The 20604-nt window shown below is 41.7% G+C and overlaps 2 protein-coding genes across 5 annotated transcripts in view; both read left to right on the forward strand.

Moving 5' to 3' along the window:
* Positions 1-1854: 1854 nt before the first annotated feature.
* Positions 1855-14324, forward strand: akap10 (A kinase (PRKA) anchor protein 10). Of its 4 annotated transcripts, none has more exons than XM_058383733.1 (15): positions 1855-2107; positions 4250-4297; positions 4823-5005; positions 6124-6636; positions 7478-7576; positions 7805-7889; positions 8674-8797; positions 9111-9247; positions 9634-9778; positions 11232-11402; positions 12110-12216; positions 12756-12838; positions 13451-13503; positions 13666-13770; positions 14095-14324. In XM_058383733.1, exons 1-15 carry the CDS (start codon positions 2086-2088, stop codon positions 14098-14100), a joined length of 1881 nt encoding a protein of 626 aa, XP_058239716.1. In that variant the 5' UTR covers positions 1855-2085; the 3' UTR covers positions 14101-14324. The 4 variants fall into 4 exon arrangements, with proteins under 4 accessions (XP_058239716.1, XP_058239718.1, XP_058239717.1 ...); XM_058383735.1 differs by having other exon boundaries at positions 12759-12838; XM_058383734.1 differs by having other exon boundaries at positions 4826-5005.
* Positions 14325-16899: 2575 nt separating this feature from the next.
* LOC131348336 (LHFPL tetraspan subfamily member 7 protein) overlaps positions 16900-20604 on the forward strand; it is a 118211-nt gene continuing 114506 nt past the window's right edge. Inside the window, exon 1 of the mRNA XM_058383151.1 lies at positions 16900-17591. Within this exon, the coding sequence (XP_058239134.1) occupies positions 17301-17591 (291 nt within the window). The 5' untranslated portion in view covers positions 16900-17300. The remainder of the gene's footprint in view (positions 17592-20604) is intronic.

The following is a 20604-nucleotide window of genomic DNA, read 5'->3' on the forward strand; positions in this document are numbered from 1 at the left end:
TGTCTCTGTTTTATTTATTTAATTTTATGAAGCAAGTGATCATTCAGGTTTAATAGTTTAAATCTTTATAATAGTGTTCTATCTCTGTTTGTAGTCAAGTGCATTCAGCTTTAATGCAAATCGTACTTGCTCTGCAGGTAAATTTTTCCTGCTCCTGCACTGATTTACATTGACCGCAGACGCCCTTATGCTTTGTAGTCTCCATCAACAACATCCTCATGCTAGTAAAACAGGTCAGAAGTTATTACAACGATTTGTCACAAAAAATGAAGAAATGAAATTGTGCAATTAACTGTAAATAACTCAACACTCCCCAAAACTTTGTCTTTAATGGTTCTTCCCATTATAAAAATACATTACAGGCGAGTTAGATGTTAAATATAAGCGGTTTAAAATTGCTTAAAATCTTTTTTTTAAATCCTCCAACCATTAATTCCTCATTAACAAAAAATCCCAGTTAAATCCCAAATGCCTCATTACTCCCCATATTAGTCTGCTACCTAGGGCATGAAAAAAACGATTATGTAGTACACTATATGGCCAATAGGAAGTTTACTGTACATGGTGTCAAGTGAAGTTTAGTCCATTAATGCAAGAGGCAGATCCATCAAGCTTTCATGAAAATGATATGTGTTCTGCACACAAATTTACGCCGCTCTTTGTGTTGGAAAATACACAGATTAGGCATTACATTATGACCACCTGCCTAATATTGTGTTGGTCCCCCTTCTGCTACCAAAACAACCCTGACCCGTCGAGGTATGGACTCCATTAGATCTATGAAGGTGTGCTGTTGTTTCCTGGCACCAAGATGTCAGCAGCAGATCCTTTAAGTTGTGTAAGTTGCAAGGTGGGGTGTCCATTCTGGGATATATTAGGCAAGTCAACATTTTGTCATCAAAGTTGATGTGTTAGAAGCAGGAAAAATGGGCAAGTGTAAGGATTTGAGCGAGTTTGATGAAGGGCCAAATTGTGATGGCTAGACCACCGGATCAGAGCATCTCCAAAACTGCAGCTCTTGTGGGGTGTTCCCGGTCTGCAGTGGTCAGTATCTATCAAAAGTTGTCCAAGGAAGGAACAGTGGTGAACCTGGTGACAAGGTCATGGGCGGCCAAGGCACACTGATGCACGGGGGGAGTGAAGGATCCAACAGACGAGCTACTGTTGCTCAAATCGCTGAAGAAATTAATGCTGGTTCTGATAGAAAGGTGTCAGAATACACAGTGCCTCGCAGTTTGTTGTGTTTTGGTAGAAAAGGGGAACCAACACAATATTAGGCAGGTGGTCATAATGATCTGCCTGATCGGTGTATATTTTGCGGAAGAATGTACGAATGATTATTGTCGAAATGGCGCCCTCTGGAGTTTGCGGCCATAAATGCGCATGCGCATTTTAACCAGAGGTCCAGCACGCCTTCTGTCGGTCTACTAAACTATAAAATGACACATTTGTTTAATAATAATAATAATAATAATAATAATAATAATAATAATAATAATAATAATAATAACAGAGTTCCACCTTACATTTACGTCAGAAGTTAATGGTATATTTAAAACGAGAATATTTTTTTTGGAAAATTACATAATTACAAAAGCGGTCTAAGTCTGCCATCACGTGGTTAAATATTATAAATACATTATGCAAATGATTTCATATTCCTTTCAAGACAAGCTAGAAGGCGTGAAAACGAGTTCTTTTTAATCGCCAACCATTTTACCATTAAACATTAAACAGAAATCTTGGTTAAATCCCAAACTCCTTATTGCCCCCTGTATCTTTCTCCTTCCGTGGGCTGGGAATGAATGGATTATGCGTCACATCTAGTGCACTACTTGTCCAATAGGGAGTGATTTGGGATTCAGCCCCGTGTTACTGTATTCCGGAAGCGGTATGGTGGCACGGCCAGCTCTGGAGCTAATGGGCACTGAAAAAAATAATAAGACAAAAATCCAGATTTGACGTTGTGTCGAAATCCGCATGAATGTTTTTGTAGGCTGTCTGCAATGAAAGAGTCATGAATGAAGGCACCCGGGAATTCACGAGATGCTGTCAGTGAGCTAAAGAAGCACTCACAGCGTGAAAATGTCGTTTTTTAGGCGGAAAGGTAAGGAAGTGCTCAGTCAAGCCTTTAGCTGAGATGCTAGCCGGAGACAGGAAAGCTGGCGGGTCTTTGGGCTGTTTAACAGCTTACAATGTTGTGGTTAATTATTTATTCGTTAGTTAATGTTGGCTATGCTTTTTAAAATAAATGCGAATCGACTGTAAACACTTGTTAGCAAGTTGATTAGCGCACACAGGTAACAGCTAGCTTCCCTGCTAAGCCTGGGTTGAATAACGTTAGCATCCTGTATTCCTATTCATCTCTTTACTCACAATAATAGGCTTAATAATGACTTATGTATAATAAATCTCTATATGTACATACTGATTTATCATTCATTCATAAACATTAATGGTGGACGAGCTTTAAAGAAAAAAATAAATAAAGGAAAACACTATCCAGCTAGCCACCTGACCACCTCACACGGTGTGATCTTTGCATACATTTTTCAATAAACTTTCAGTGCTGTCTTTTTAAATACAGGTCATGGAGACATTTTATTATTTTTTGCATGTCCTGACTGATTTTGTGCACATATTTGCAACCCAAAGCACTACACCAGTCTGTCCAACCATCTTCCTTCCGTCTACCTTGACTTCTTTTCCGGTTTCAAAAAATACTTTTCATATATATACGTATATATTCCCATATGTATATATGGGAATAAACAGTCTAGTTAGCTGTTAGCTGAGCAGTTAGCACAAACTGGTGAAATATCGTTAAAGTGTCTTGAGGTGATAAGGGGGGATGTATACTTTTGCATTCTAATATATATTGTGTAGCGCTGCTTAATTCTTGAGTCTGAAAGTAGTTCCAGCTGAAAGGCTGATCACAGGTTAATATTAATACGCTCATTCTAATATACACCGATCAGGCGTGAGAGGTGAAGTGAATAAGACTGATGATCTCCTCATTATGGCACCTGTTATTAGGTAGCAAGTGAATATTTTGTCCTCAAAGTTGATGTGTTAGAAGCAGGAAAAATGGGCAAGCCTAAGGATTTGAGCGAGTTTGACGAAGGGCCAAATTGTGATGGCTAGACCACTGGATCAGAGCATCTCCAAAACTGCAGCTCTTGTGGGGTGTTCCCGGTCTGCAGTGGTCAGTATCTATCAAAAGTGGTCCAAGGAAGGAACAGTGGTGAACCGGCTACAGGGTCATGGGCGGCCAAGGCTCATTGATGCTCGTGGGGAGTGAAGGCTGGCCCGTGTGATCCGCTCCAACAGACGAGCTACTGTTGCTCAAATTACTGAAGAAGTTAATGCTGGTTCTGATAGAAAGGTGTCAGAATACACAGTCCATGGCAGGTCAGGTGGTCATAATGTTATGCCTGGTTGGTGTATACAGCGACAACGTACACAAAGAGTGTAGCTAATTTAACCCTAATAAATAACAAATGTGCCTGTTATGGTCTAACAAAAATACATCGTCACTGATAGATACTGATGGTAATGTTTTTTGTGAGAAGACTTTAATTTAACATTAAGGAGTAAGGAGTCTCAAAATATGATTTTTTCTAAAATAAAACTGGCCGCTTTTGACAATAACACACTTCAGGATGTGCTGTTATAGCACGATAATCATCCTCAACATGATAAAAGTAGTCCAGCTTCGTATCAAGGTCGTATCACAGCATAAGTTCACACCCAAGTTTTATTAATGCCGCGCATGGTACTGAAATGTTTGGATGATGTCATACGTGACGTAAGTTCAAAGAATTCCCTTTCTGTTTTAGCCAGACGTGTTTTTCCGGTGACACACTATTTTTTTTTAAAGCCTCTCCCTTATCTTTGCTCCTCATGTAGGAAGCTCCAATGACTGTGTAGTCAGGCAGTTTTGTACAGTTAGTGCCTGGGTGAAGTGTGCGTACATCTGTGGATTGTGGTGGATGCTACATTGTTGATATGGTCACATTTACACGAGACGTTACTTTAACGTTTACGGAAGACGCCTCCAGGCATGAACACATTGTGACAGTCAGTTTTCAGGACAAATCACTTTTGTAAAAGAGCAGAAAAACATGTGTGCATGTTATCTGAAAATACACTTTACTCCTTACTTATAGAGCATCCTAGTTGCATCTTGGTGATTTAGTAACAGTTCACTTCCTGTGAAGTCAGACCTCTTGTGTTCTTTGCCCCACAGCTAAAGGAAAGGAAGCAGAGAAAGCGGTCGATCCAAAAGCAGGCAGAGGTGAGTACGACATCTGCAGAGAACACTTTCGCTTAATATCTTCTTTATCTTAGTCACTGCTTTGTAGACCATCTTGATCGGCTGTATCAGGAGCTACAAGTGCATGCCATGCTAAGTTTAGGACAGGACGGGGTGGAGGATCAGATAAGTCTGGAGTGCATCTGCACAGCCTCGGGGTTTGAGACGTCATCATCATCTTCTCAGCACACGAACGATTTTATCTTTTAAACACGTCCATCGGGAGCTGGTCAGAGACGAGTTTCTCAAGGTTGCTTAAGGTCAACCCCACACACTCGCTTAGTTTAACAGTTTAACTCGATGCCCTTTGCATCAGCTGCACGTTAGCGCACATGTTTGCACTTTGATAGCCTTATTTTTAGTCGGCTCACAAATTTGCTTAACATCTGTGCTAGAACTCAGAGCAAGCGCACATGAGCCGTGTTGTTTATGAAGCAATCCTCATGCTCATTATACAGGCTACATTAAATTTGATCTTCCTCTTTTTTCTTTACCCTCCTTCCCCAGCAGGCTCTGCGGTGTTGCCCAACTCCCCCGCAAGGAACCACCATGCCATCCTGGAGGCAGCCGGGCCGAGCCATGTGGCCATCAGCGCCATCTCGGCCAACATGGACTCGTTCGCGCGTGGCCGCACGGCCATCCTCAAAAAGCAGCCCAGTCACATGGAGGCAGCCCACTTCGGAGACCTGGGTGCGCAACATACTGTCTTTTTCAGTTAGTTATAACATATAAAGGATCAATCAGTTTCTTTGGAGAATATTTGCAGGCTGCATTACTGTATTTGTACAGGCCATATTACTTACTTTCTTTAATGACCTGGTATTCCAAATGCACATGTCCTTGATTTTTCCACAGTGTTTGACTACTTGCTCTTATCGATGACCCTCCCGCAGATATCCAGCACTTCCCCAATCATTAATAATGTAGCATGTAGATCCACTGAAATAGTCTCTTTTCCCTGCATGTATCCTCACGGCGCTCAGTAAATCCTGACATTTCTGTATAGACGCGTGTGGTTGAACTGGTGTTGCAACCTCGAACAAAAGGGAATCCTGCCGCACCGAAGCCAGACAGGCATTACAACACACAATCGTCTTTCTTCACCGGCCGCTTCTCTAGGGAGACGCCCATCACTGTCTAACCCATCCCTCAGAGGATATTGTAGCTACAGCACCCTTGCCTGCCATTGTGTCAGAGTTCCACCTCGTACAACCGCCATCCTGCTGGTGTGCAGAAGGGAAACCTGTAGCTCCGTCAGCCGTTACTGGAATCTGTCAATTCATAATTCAGCTCAGAAGAGCGATGCAACACGATCCAGGTGTACAGGTTACATAATTCAGAAAGCAAGCCGGCGCATGCTAAGGATGTCAAACGTGTTCTCAGGGATATTTCTCTAGACTCGTCAAAAGGCGGAGTTTTACCAGACGCCCCATGATAAACTGAATATCATGACTTTATATAGTCCAGATTTATTTTTAGGCTCATGATTTGAAGCGCCTTAGGTTGAGATTTAGAAAGGTAACGCAGGACTCTGATTGGAAAAGCAAGCCCCAGTGCCACTATTATAAAAGCACAGTCACTCTCTATCTTTAACTTGGACAGGAGAAGCTGGAAATAAGCCAACTTGGATCAAATATAAGATTTTTCAAAGTCATGCAGTACAGAGAAAGGTACATGTCGGTAATGTTTCAGGAGTCAGGAGGTTTCTTAATGTTTTGATGGTCAGTACCCAAATGTGATATAATACCGAAGAAGCCAGAATAATAATGATAGTCAATTTTTAAGGTAATATTTGCTTTGCACTGTAGGTTGCTCCAGCGTGAACTTTCAGACCCAGGAGACACGTTCACGCCTCTCCAAGACGGTGGAGCAGGTGCTCCGGGACTCTGTGGCGCTGCCCTACTATCTGCACTTCTTGGTGACGCGCTCCGCCGAGCATCTGGCCCGTTTCTGGCTGGAGGCCGAGAGCTTCCGCTCCACCAGCTGGTCACGCGTGCGCGCTCATAGCCTCAACTCGGTGAAGCACAGCTCCCTAGCCGAGACCGCCGGCACCCTGAGAATTTCAACGTCTCCAGACTCACCGCCGGCTCTCAATGTCTCTCCGGGTCTAGATGAAGGGGAATACGAGGACACTTTTAGCCCTAGCCCCCAGGACGCTAACTCTCATTGTGGAGCGGGACGCCGAGACTCTGTTAATCACGAGGAAGGTCTGAGGCTCAGTCGACGCCCCTCTACTTCCTCAACGTCCTCCAGGACTGGAACTCCGGTCAGAGGCCAGCCAGCGAACGCGCTCCGCGAGCTGTCCGACAGGCTTATGAAGAGTGAGTGAAGCGCTGACACTGGAGACTCCTTCCACACATCCATGATCAATAAATTTCACTTTATATAAGTGTCAACATATCAATGGTTATAGCATTACTACACACTTACTAAACAACTGAGGTGCTGTTATATAAAAACCGAGCGGATTTAAGAGCGCCATGTTGCAGAGCACCTCATGTTCTTAGCTATCTTTCTTCTGCGACATTCTGTACGGTTCATGGACCTTCGCCATTTACATACGCGTGACAACAGATTCTCTCTTCGCAGCTAACGACTCTTCCTGTCTTCAGGGCTTTGGTAATAGTGCTCGTTTGTGTTTGCTACAACTGGCAGAAGAAGCGCATGATGTGTGTAAAAAAAAGAAAAGAAAAAAGAATTAATTCCTCACAGGGACTTTCATTATGTCGCCTAGAATAAAGCTGCAGGGAAGGAAGCTAGCAGAGCAAGTCAATTGAGCTAAAAGTCATGGCATTAACCTTGCGAGAAGAGGCAGATGCTATCAGCCTAGGGCTCTTAAACAGTCAGCCCCTCAACGAACGAGCATAAGAACTAGCCAACTCTAAATCCACATTAGAACCAGGCTATAAACCACAGCGTGAAATGTAGTTAAACTGCACCTCAGCTCTCTCTCTCTCTCTCTCTCTCTCTCTCTCTCGCTCTCTGTCATCTTTAGCGGTATTGTAAAGTTTCAGGATGTTTAATGGCTTGAAAATGGAAAAGGACGTCATACGGTCTCAACTAGCCATTCTTTGTTTTTTTAAATCATCTTCTAATCTAAATCAGGATTTTCTTCTCCCCCAAGGTTCACTGTGCATCCCTCTCTCATTTCCTGTGCTGTAGGTATAGAGCGGGACGCAGTCACCATTTTCACCAAGTATGTGTCTCCGGATGCTTCTAGGCCCATCCCGATTACCGAGCAGATCCGAAACGACATTGTCGGTGAGAGAGCCTCATGATCAACATCAATTTTTTGGACATATTTTTTTAATAAAGCATAATAGAATCTAATATAAGAAGAATTGTTGTTATGGGATATGATATTATCTACTATTAAAATCCCCAATTTTATCTGTGTAATTATTTTGTCAAAAAATAACACATCCTCTGATTAATGTGTTTTTGCCATGATGAGTTTGTACTGTAATTATGTAATTATCTTTTTTCCAGCTAAAATCTGCGGAGAGGACGGTCAGGTGGACCCTAACTGCTTTGTTATTGCCCAGTCAGTAGTGTTCACTATTATGGAGCAGCAGTAAGTAATCCACTGTTTCTTTCTTCCAAACCTAAATGTTGAGTCAGAATCAGTATCCTGGGCCTTGCATAAGTGTTCACCCCCCTGAACTCTTCCATATTTTGTAAGTGTTCCAACCAGACATTTGTTGGTTGCATAAGAATTCCCCCTTCAGGGTCAATAGTTTGGCAGAAATGTTGGCTGTAATTCCAGCTGCAAGTCAGCTTCGCACATCTGGATCCTGATCATCTGGTTTTAGGAAAGTTGCTCTAGCTCTGGACCGCAGTTTTCAATTCCTGCCACAGATTTGATTGAGGACTAATATTTGATTTAAACAATGAGGTTCGGGGGTGTATAGTTACACAGCCACATGGTTTACTGCTTTATTAAATTTGTAAATATTTTATATAGATTTCCCCTTTCTTTTAGTATGATGCACTATTTTGAGTTAATTAAAATCACAAATTAAAACCCTATTATAAGTCTAATTCATTGTCGAGTTTTAACAGTACAAAAATGTAAAGGTATTGAAGGGAGGGGGTGAAAACTTGTGCAATAAAAACATAAGTATATGCATATGTAATTTAGGTTCCTTTTTACAATTATGGTTTTAAGGTATGATCAGTTTCTAAAGGAAAAATCTGAACGTAAAGGAGGCAACAGGAAAATGTTAACATTTCATAGAAGTTCATTTTAATAGAAGTGACCCAGCATTGTTGCTTGTTATACTACATTCACTTTAAGTTCAACACATCTAATAATATCCCCCCTCTCTCTCTCTCTCTCTCTCTCTTTCTTTCTCCAGGCACTTTAGCGAGTTCCTGAGGAGCCATTATTTTTGCAAGTACCAGATCGAGGTGCTGACCAGCGGTTCGGTGTTCTTGGCAGACATCTTGTTCTGCGAGTCCGCCCTGTTCTACTTCTCCGAGGTGAGGATCCAGTCCAATTGTTTTTAACCTCTAATTAAACCCCAGCACACTATTTTTATAAAACCTTTTTACCCTGTAGTCATCTAATCATAGCGTTTCTCATTATTATTATTAGTAGTAGTACTTGCTAACGATACTCCCTTCCAGTGTACAGTCTATAATGAAGTAAAAAAAAATTGCTGAGTCTTTACCACAGTTTAAAAAAGGTGCAAGCACGCAGAAAAGTTGACGAAGTGTTGAAAGTATTTTTAGTGGAAAGTGCTGAGGAAGTGTTTGGCTGAGTGTAATGACTGATTTTGGTTGTTGTGTGCAGTACATGGAGAAGGAGGAGGCAGTGAACATCCTGCAGTTCTGGCTGGCTGCGGATAACTTCCAAGTTCAGTTGGCTGCTAAAAAAGGACAATACGATGGACAGGAGGCACAAAATGACGCCATGATCCTTTATGATAAGTAGGACATCAGACCTAGTTACATCAAACAATCCTGATGCTTTTTTCTTCTTCATTCCAGCAGCAGTTTTTGCCAACGATTTAAAATTTTGTATGCACCTTAATATGCTTTCTTGCTCAACACGCTCTTCTATTTCAACATTTTTGATTCCAAGTACTGAATTTCATGCACATGCAAGCCAATCTGAATCTCTTTAGTAATTCTATAGTCACCAATGATTTCACCCTTCGTTGAACAGCTCCGATAAGCAAAGATTGACGAGATCATTTTTTCCCCCCTCAGCAGCTTTTTCTTCTATTATCGTATTCAGTGCAGGGGGTGAATACTTTTTCACGCTGCCTGGTCAAACACAAGAGATTGAAATAAATGCTGTTTTTCTTTCTCAGATATTTTTCACTCCAAGCCACAAATCCGTTGGGGTTTGGCGACTCGGTTCGGATGGAGATCGAGTCGAACATCTGTCGAGAGGGCGGTCCTCTGCCCGACTGCTTCACCACTCCACTACGCCAGGCCTGGACCACCATGGAGAAGGTCAGTCAGAAGTTCAACCATCATGCCGGGGCATAAATTTAATCCCTAATCTGCAAACTCCATTTTGTTTAGCGTTTTGTAATAAACATTTTGTCTATCATTTTTCTAAAGGTAATGTGATTTTTATGTAAAAACTGGCATCTAAATAAGCAATTAGAAGTAGCTCAAGTTTTTGATACAAAGTTCTTTTCTCCTGAATTATTTTTTTTTTTTTTATCCTTATTAGTGTCTTCTCGTGAGGCAGGATAATTTGCAGTCATTATGGTATCTAAGCCAAGCATGACATTAATCAGAACGTATTTCAGCTTTGGTTGGACGAGACACATTTAGCTGTGGTAATATGATTCACTCCATTTAAAAAATAAAGGAGATGAATGGAATAATCCCTTAAAGCTGTTCGTGTTCGAATGCATTTGATTGTTAATTAGCCTTTTATATTTTTTCTTTTATTGAACAAACAGTAGTGCTCAATCAAACAGACACACTCATGTCCGTTATTAGTGGCGTCCCAAAGGAGTCGCACTGTACGTCGTGTACTCTGGTGTATAGTGTATGGATTTTAGATCGGTTGTATCATCCCAAATGGGTGTTGAGAAAAAAATCACACAATGTTGGGCTGAGAGGTGCCGTGAATAACACTGGTAGTGGGTGGGATATATTAGGCAGCAAGTGAACATTTTGTCCTCAAAGTTGAAAAATGGACAAGCGTAAGGATTTGAGCGAGTTTGATGAAGGGCCAAATTATGATGGCTAGATGACTGGATCAGAGCATCTCCAAAACTGCAGCTCTTGTGAGGTGTTCCCGGTCTGCAGTGGTCAGTATCTATCAAAAGTGATCCAAGGAAGGAACAGTGGTGAACCCAGCGACAGGGTCATGGGCGGTCAAGGCTCACTGATGCAAGGCTGGCCCGTGTGATCCGATCCAACAGACGAGCTACTGTTGCTCAGATTGCTGAAGAAGTTAATGCTGGTGCTGATAGAAAGGTGTCAGAATACACAGTGCATGACGGGTCAGGGCTGTTTTGGCAGCAAAAGGGGGACCAAGACAATATTAGGCAGGTGGTCATAATGTTATGCCTGGTCAGTGTATACAGTATATTGGACAGCATTTGTGACCAAGCCACAGGAGACCATTGATTTCAGTAAATAATACTGGAAGTTCTTTACAACTTACAATTAATAGCATATTTAAAGCCATTTGTCTTTATGTTTAATAAGATGATACATAAGTGTGTTTGTTCGTTGTTCAGCTTTTAAACATTCACTTTTTACAACTGGTAAATCCTCAGATCTTCAACTTTTCAGTATGGATTGTTTGTCTTTAAGTTGACATTCTCACTGTGTAATTCATTCTGTGAAAAATGCACCATAGATGACCTGAGTATATCTTATTCTGTCATTGTGCTGCTGTGGACTTCTCAGCATGTTTGTTCCTCTGTGTTGTTAACCCTAGGTCTACTTGCCAGGCTTCCTATCCAGTGACCTGTACTACAAATACTTGAGCGACCTCATCAATTCTGTACGGGCGGACGAGTTCGTGGTGGGAAACTCAACGACGTCGGGTCAGGGCGCGCCCATGGACAACGAACGCAGCTCGGCCACCTCGGAAGGGTCGCAGGCCCAGGTGACCTTTCAGCCACACGCTTGATCAGATCGCTTCACTCTCATTGGCTGGCTTTGGCTTCTGGCATTTCTGTATGCCGCGATGACATTTGGAGGAAACGGCCTTGTGTAAACGTTACTACATTACAAGGGGTAGTTGATCATGGGAACACGGGACTAAAGAAGTCTGGCAGTTATTTGCCCTGGGGCTCTTAATGATCTCTTGCAGTGCCCTAGGTATATAGTGAGAAAATGTATTCCTGCTAAGCTAATAAGGCTTCAGAGAGGTACGGTGTTTAATCATTATGTCTGGATTATATTATGGACAAATCATAGCATCATTAAAGCTCCGGGACTTGCCATGATGTCTAATTAACTAGGCTAAAAAGTGGCCACTAAGGTAATTTAACTGCATTAATACGAACTATGGAAAATAAGTGAGCGAGTACTTGCATCTCTTGGACTTTCTGTGTAGGCATAGTGTTTATCTTCTCCTGCTAATGAAGCATGTTGTGTTTGTGCCTTCTGTGCTATTCTCTATTCACACGTAAAGACATTATCGCAGTCTCTTTATGTTCTTCCTAGCATGCGCCACATCATCACTGTACCACAGAATGAACATCTGGATACATTATTTGTGCGTCACATTCACCCTGGCTCTGATTTGTCCATCCCTGTATTAAGTAATAGTGTTTTCTTTGTTTGTTTTTTGTAATTCTGATGAAGCAGGGCTCCAAAAAAGTGGCTGTGAAAATCCTAAAGAACTTTGATGAGGCGATAACCGTGGACATTGCCAGTCTGGACCCCGAGTCTCTGTATCAGAGGCCGTACGCTGGGTGAGTCAGAGTGTCCGAGTGTCTCCTTCATTACAGAGTCTTTCGTTTATGTAAATGTTGGTGGCTTGACATGAATTAGAATATTTTTTGTTGCTGATTTGTGTCGTATAATTAAAAGAAAATAAGTAAAATATAACGTTGGAGCCAAAAGTATTGGCACCCCTAGTTAAACCCTTAAAAAAATCTTTTCTTGTTTTCGCAAAATTAATAAACTTAATTTCAATTCAATTTACTGATTAAATTATATGACGAATTTATTACAGACTTCAGGAGTCAAACTGTTACATCTTTTGCTTTTCTTTTTATTATTCACTACTATTATCCATGAGTCACTGTCATCATGCAGAGAAACAGTGCTGATAGATATGCCAGCATCAGGTGTTGTCTTATTGACATAATGATGATCTTATTATTCGTATTAGCAGACAATAGGTAATCAGTTCAGAATTAAGCCTTGATTAATAGGTAAATAATGACGTGAGGCAGATTTGATGTTTTATTTTTATCCATTAAGAGCTACTGTCTTCTCTTCTGTTCAGAAGAATGACCTTCGGCAAAGTCAACGAGCTGGGTCAGTTCATACGGGAAGCCGAGCCAGAACCGGACGTCAAGAAATCCAAGGGTAAGAGATGCAACTATGGATTCAGCTTGCTGCAAGGCTCTCGTATCCATTTTGAGTCTGGTTTACACACCATAACCGTCTGTCTGTCAGCCGAATAGTTCAAGTCCCGTCCGTCTGCTTGTCTTGTCTGATACATGCGCTGGCATGCGCGTTGTGCTGCGCGCCGGGTTGAATCAGCTCTCAACTCATGCTGAAGTGCTCTCCAGGCCCGGGTTTGAGTGACTTGAAGTGTGTGTTGCCATGGTGATGAGAAGACCGATTTTGTGAGATTACGATGAAGAGCAGGAGATGAAAAGAAAAATCTCCCTCTCCTTTCTGTCGCTCTCTGTCTCTCTCTCTCACACACACACACACACACATGTTGTTTCACCCACTCTTGTTCTTTGTCCCATTTCTGTGCTTTGGATAACAGGTTTTGAGATTGACTCCGAATGTAATGCTGAGCCACTGGAGCGCAGCGCGGCCACTCAGGCGTTTTCCATCTGTCTGCTACACAATCAGAGTTCACTGCTTCTGATCCTACTGTAGAATTCGCACTGGATCCAGGCGCTATTGTGGAACCAAGGGCAGCTCAAACCTCTCTCTCTTTCTCTCTCTCTGCTTTTCTCCTAGGTTCAATGTTTTCCCAAGCTATGAAGAAATGGGTGCAAGGAAACACAGACGAGGTGGGTGTGTACAAAATGCCATTAACAAAAAAAAAAGATAAGACCCAACAATTTGTAATGGCTTAAAATACTACTATATCTGTAGTGCTGGTTAAAAAAAATCTCTTGAGAGAAGAAGAATTTGTGCAATCCTATTCATGTTTCCGTGACCACTCATTCTAGGCTCAGGAGGAAATGGCCTGGAAGATTGCTAAGATGATAGTCAACGATGTCATGCAGCAGGGACAGCAGGAAAACCCACTACCAACATCCAGTCAGCTCCAAAAAGTGTGTACTCATTTTTTATTCATTCATTTATTTATTTATTTATTTTTCAACTGCCCGTTTTGGATAGCACCCAAGGTGAAAAGGGCAAAACTCGCATTTAACATAGACACACGTTTTTTAAAACAGTCTAAAACTATTTAAAGAGTATGGAAAGTGCTCTTCTTCTTCTTTTTTTCACCGAGCATTCAGTATCATTCTGTATCCGATTCCGTGACATTGAAAGTGTTTTCCAAAATGCTGTTTGGTACAAAAGATCAGAAGAAAAGAGATGGCTGGAAAAGAAACCTTAATCATTATTAACCGTGAAACTGTCCTGTCTTTTAGCTATGACTTTGTGTTCTGCCGAAGAGGGAAGACTAGCCCTGCTCCCAGCCTCCCAGCCTCCCTGCTGCCGTCAGAGCCAAAAATCTGGAGATAAAACTGCACACGGCATTTCCCCAATGGCGAGTTACGTAATAATGAAGCTAAAAACAAAGTGCTGCAGCTCCACAACCTCCTCTGAAGTCATGTGTGTGTGTGTGTATTTGTGTGTGTGTATGAGAGAGAGAGAGAGAGAGAGAGAGAGAAACAGGAAGATGTCTGTATGTACATTTGGGTCACGTGACCAACATTTCAAGCGTCGTGAAAAGCATTATGAAGGCTTTATTTTAACCTAAGAAGAATAAAAAAAAAATGATTGGAACCAGATGTTAAAGAGAGGTGGACTTCCAGAACAAAATCCCAAATAGACAGCGAGGCAAGGATGAAGACGGAGACGAGAAACGAACACGGAATCCTCCGTGTCATGTTACTATGCCAAGCGCATAAGAACCTGAACAAAGTCACTGTAAAGCCCGGGTTACTCCAATCCCTTCCCCAGTCCTCGTTTCTTATCTTCCCTGAGAAGCTTCCTTCCTCTCCGTACAGAGAGTCGTGTCTTACGTTTTGTTTTGTTTTTTTTTTTGCTTTGTTTTTTTTTATATAGTGCAAAGATTTACACATAGTGGCAATGTACAGTTTTATTTGCAGGCGTGTTCGTATCGCTGCGCCGTTAAATCAGACCGAGACGGCAGGATTTTATCACGGCATTTTCCGAGAAGCTGAATGGACCGATGCGTCGTAACAGTTTAAGTTTGATTTAAACCTGACGGGTTAAGCTGCAGCATCAACTCCACTCCATGTCGACTCCAGGATCAGCTCCTTCTCTGTAGTCTTATTCCAAACATGGACAAGTCCTAGTGCAATGTTCAACCCCCTACCTACATCTCCAGTCTATGATGATGTAGATTTCTGGTTTTGAATTAATGTAACTTCTTCTTTTTTTTTTTTTATGGTGAGTGTCTTTTGGTTTTCTTTATTTCTTTCTCTCTTTTTTTTTTTTTACGAGTTGTCAAATGTGTGTGTGTCTAAGCGTGTTCCAGCGATGCCTGTTCTTTGGGAACGGCGTACTCTGAACACGCAAGGACACTGCTTCGGACCTCGTCGAGATGTGGAGAAGAACCAGAAACAGATGGACTTTTGGTACTATGTACCATTTATTATGTTTTTTCTGACATGTATGTGTACTTAATCTATAATATATTTAAATTGTGTTTGATTTAAATACATATATTATTGAAACGTCTCGGTATTCGTTTATTTGTGAGGCGGACACTTTGTTAGGAACACCCTTGCTTGTTCGTGCAAATATATACGGTGAGCCGATCGGTTCTGTGAGTCTGCGTCCACTCAGAACCTTGGATGCTTTTCTGCTCATCACGGTTGTATACAGTGGCTATTTGAGTAACCACTTCAGTCTGTCCTTTGACCACTCTCAACAACAAAGTGTTTCCATCTATAGAACTGACACCTTTCCCACTTCCCCCAGCAGTTTCTGAAATAATCAAACTAGCTCATCTGGCATGCGAAAGCATTACGAAGACCTAATGTTTGTAAGGTCTTGACCTCTATCCGCATGATTTCATGCCCTGCAGATAACAAAATCACATGAACGATGAGGCGTACAGATGTTCCTGTGAGTAACGACACGGCAGATGATTGTATATTGCAGCTACGTCACATTCACAAAGATATTTATGAAGTGCAGCGACTTACTGCAAAGTGGTTTTTAACTAGCACAAGTGAACAAAATGTGGAAAAGACCATGCATCACGGAAAGACAGGATGGAGTGTGCACAGATCTTTGCATATTATTCTCATGCTTAGTGTGAGGATGAACTATAGAAATGAAATGTCCAGTAGAGGGCAGTAGCACCCTTTCCCATGTAAATACTTACTTTCTACAGTACTGTATTGAAAGGATATCAGAATGACTAACACTAACGACTCATTATACTGTATTCTGGAGCTGCAACAATTAATTAGCACTGTTGTCGAGGACAAAGAAAAAAAAAAGAAAAGCCATTTTTGACATTTGCAGTGACCATTTATCATTTGTCTATGTAAACAAGTTATATTTAGAATCTAATCTAATGAGGCAACAATGTCAATGTCACTGGCTGTGTCCCAAATCATCCACTACAGTACTAGATTAATAGCTGTACAACCTTGCATCGATTCACAAGGGGAAGGTTGCAGGACATTTGGACATTTTATTATCAGGATACCACACGTGAATGAAAATCCAAAGAACATGATGAGTACACAAAGCAACTTGGAGACAATGGCAAAAGAAAACTACCCGAGACGTCATGAGAGACTCAAAAGAGAGGCAACGCAATCATTACTCTAATGCAAAAGTCCAACAGAGCTAAATGTTTGAGAATTAAATACTAGTATATGCACAGGAAAAACTTTATCATCACACCAATTCAAGCGTCCACGTGACACCCAAAGGTGAGAATTGGGTCATAACCGGTTTTGTGACGCGCAATCAGGGTAACTATGTAGGGTATTCGGGGTATCCATGTAGTCGCAGAATAAGATGAGTGGCAGGTGCAGAAGTAGAGCATCATGATGAATCAGCTACAGCAGTCATAATACTCACTGCCCTAATAAATACTCCTATTCTGCACAGTATGGGATAGAATAGACTCGTACCATAGGTGTTTTGAAATCCTACTTTGTTGCGCTAGTATGCGGTTTGGAGTGTGGCCACTGAAAACATCTCCAGGCGACGCCCACCGGCAGCTGACGCGCGGAAAGCGGCGCGCACACACACACACGCACGCGCATGCACACGCGCCTGGAGAGGAGCTCCTGTAACCATTCACTAGTGTTTACACGCCCGTGTGACAGCTGGGCAGCTTGCAGAGCTCTGGAAAAGACCGACCGGTTTTCAACTCGTATTTGTGCTTCGAATCATGTGCACCAGCTGTGACTGACAGTGCATGCGTCCTACTTGGAATACCGCATCCTAGAAGTCGCGCATGTTGGGATTTACTCCGCAGACGTTTGCCTAAACTTCGTGGCGCGCGTCTTGCTCATTTTTTTTTGAAAAATCATTTCTTTTGTACCAGATTTTAAAAGGCTTTATATATTCCCACGCACTTCACTTTTCCAAAAAAAAAAACAGGGTATGTTCGTTTCCACGTATAGCGCGCGCACTCCAGATGCATGTACTGCTTGACCGGGATAGGAAAGAAGCCGCGGTTGGCACCGGCACCATGTTCAGCTGTGTGGGCTGCTTCTGGCTGCTGCTGACCGCCGCGCTCGTTGCGCTCTGCAGCTTCAGCTTCATCTCTCCTGCGTGGATCGTGAAGGAGCAGCATCACGGGAGAAGCGGCCACTCGGTCAGTTTCGGCCTGCTCTGGCACTGCTCCGAGTCTCTGGACCACATGTACACATGCTACGCGTTTGGCGGCATTGGGAGGTTTGCTGAGATTCCCTCCAGCTCCTGGCAGGTAACGGCTACTACTTCTACTACTACTCTTACTAGTGCTTGTACAACTATTACTACTAATGATATAAATAATAAAAAATAAAAATAAAAAGCACCTTCAGTGCATGGACCCCTAATAATAATAATAGTGGTCAATACTTTCACATCTTATATGTATTCTATTTCTAAATAAATTGTGGATATAGATTTAGGTCTCTAATGAGGGAGCTAGAGGAGACAGTGAGGTGACCTGTGGAAGAGGTGTAAAATCAAACAGGAGCAGGTGTGTTAGTATGAACAGATTGTGGATAAAGAGTCCTGGCATGGAGTGAGGGAGTGTGTGTGGCTTGATGGTTAGCATTTTTGCCTCAAACTGCTGGTTTTTGGGGGTTTGATTCCCTCCTTTGCCTTCTAGCTTCAGGGTACTCTAGTTTCCTCCTCTTTCACTGTGAGTGTATGCTTGATTGTGACCTGATATAGGCTGACACAACATCCAGGGTGTCCCCCGCCTTGTACCATGAGACAACTGGGATAGGCTCCAGGCTCCAGGCTCCTTGTGACCCTGTGTAGGATACATGGTACAGAAAATAGATGGATGGAGTCCTGGGATGAGCACAGGATAGTGATTATGAATACAGCATCAGCTGAACATACTGTACAAACAAGGCAAAAGCTGTTTTTCTGTGTAATATATCCTAAACTAAAGCACCTTATTATTAAGCACAAAATCAGCCAGAAAGATGACACTAGTCACTGCAACGTAAGTGTCAAAACTACAGATGAAATCAAACTATCCCTACACGACTGGCTGTACATCATCGCTCATCACTGAGACCATACCCTCAAGGGGAGATCTTTTGTACCTTGTGTATATCTTTCTCCTTGGAAAGTGGGTGTTTTGTGGCTTTTTAAACTCTTCTAAGATATATAATTATACCCTAAGGAGCACTCTTGCACTTTAGATCAGCTTTAACTACGCACTACATTCACACAGTATACTGCTAGAGTCTCCTGAGAGTAAAGAATCACACAAAATGAAGATAAAAAAACAGGAAAAAAGCTAGAACAATATTTCATTTTGGGTAATAATTAACATTAATACTCCTTAAAGTGAGTAACTACTGCCATACTGTATAAAAGCACTTGAGAGCTGATAATATCGGTGATGTCCAGAAATATCACTATAGTGTGATTATACATACAGTAGTCCAAATAGTTCATAAAGAACGCACACCAGTGCTGTAAGGATATAAACTAGAAGTCAAAAGGAAGTGAAAGCAAAAGTACCGAGGTAAATGATAAGACAGGGCATGCTGTAAATGATAATAAACGATGAAAGGTCGTTCGATGACGTGGTTTATTCCTTTGGTAGTAAACGGTCTATCATTTTGTTTATCAAAGAACATTATTTCCTACTTCGTTTAGTATCGTGGAACGTTTACAAGTTGTTGTTATTTACATAATCGCAGCTGTAAAGTTAATAAGGTGAATAAACCAACAAATAAAGCAGCTCGTTGGACTTTCCTGTGGTGATAAAGTCAAGGGAACAGCTTTACATCATACATGTTAGAACGTTCTGGAAATCACAGAGGACACTAAGACAAAAAATATATATATATATATATATGATACTGTTATTAATTGTCAGATCTGCTGTTATGAACACTGCACCTTGGTAGTAATAATTATGGTAATACTATTAAAAAACCCTAATAACGAAAACAACAGTACGAATGTAGGCTATAAAACTAAAACAATAAAACGATCCGGAGGCTTCCGAGCGGTTTGGAGATCAGGCATGTGGTGCGACGTGGGGTGCCAATGAATATTCATTAAAGCTATTATGTTAATACATTTACCACTTGTATGAAACTTCTGCAATTTCACTACAGACTTAATATGCTAATATCCTGTTGGCAGATGAAGAAAAATGTTTAAATAATATATAGAAACGCCACAGCCGTAAAGAGATTTCTGATTAACCTTCCTTTAGCAGAATAAATTCAACTCAGAACATGTGTGAAAGGAAGAAAAACGATCGTCTCTGCTCCGCTGCGGTACGCCCAAACCGCCAGTATGTTATAACCTGAGACGGGGACTGTCTTAAAACAGATAATTAGTTGCAAGCACTGGTGCTGTCTATCATTTGGGAATAGTTACCACAGTAGTGTCACAGTAGTGAAGCTGGATGGATGTAACGTTAAGTGATGAGTGGCAGGGATCCGGCATTTTATTTTTCCGTGAATGTGGCATTTTCGTTGGTGTTAGAAATGTTTTTCTGTTGTTCAGGAAACACACTGTGTGGAAAGTGTGACTCTGGTGTGTGGGTTGATTGTGTTGCGAGTTGAGTTTGGGGAAGAGCTTAGCTGGCTGGGAGTGGAGGGAATCGTGTGGCAATTAGTTCAGCTCCTCCTGGCTCTTGTTGCATGACAGGGGTGAAAGAGGTGAGGATGGAGAGCATGTTGAGATGTTATGCTAGGTGTACTGACTATAAGGTTTCTGGGGTGTGGTAGCTTAGTGGTGAAGACTACTGATTAGAAGGTTCACCACTGCTGGGCCCTTGAGCAAGGCCCTTAATGCTCAGTTGTATAAAAAAAAAAGAAGTATGTCGCTCTGGATAAGGGTGTATGCTTGTAACATACCTCGTCAAGACCCTCTTTTATTTTTAGGCACCAAAGAAATACATTAGAACCCATTTCCAATAAACATTTGCCTCATCTATTACTGATTTTTTTTTTAAAGGTTTTTTCCCCTGCTTTAGCTCTCTTTTATCTATTTTTTTTGTCATGAATCCCTTCCCAGCATGTGGCCTGTTTCGCAGCACAACAACTGATACTCTTGTTTGTTTGGTTTTGAGCTCATGTTGTGTGCTTTTGTTTATGTTAATCTCTGTTTTGGTTTCAGTCCTGTTTCAGGCTTGTTACCCACCTGTGTTCACCTGTTCCGTGTTTGTCCCTTAATCGGTTTGTCCGTTTATATCCTGCTGTTTCTGTGTTTCTCGTGTTTCCAAGACTTGTTTTCTGCTTTTTTGATCC

The sequence above is a fragment of the Hemibagrus wyckioides genome, linkage group LG28 (assembly GCF_019097595.1).
Source record: "Hemibagrus wyckioides isolate EC202008001 linkage group LG28, SWU_Hwy_1.0, whole genome shotgun sequence".
Taxonomy (NCBI): Eukaryota; Metazoa; Chordata; class Actinopteri; order Siluriformes; family Bagridae; genus Hemibagrus; species Hemibagrus wyckioides.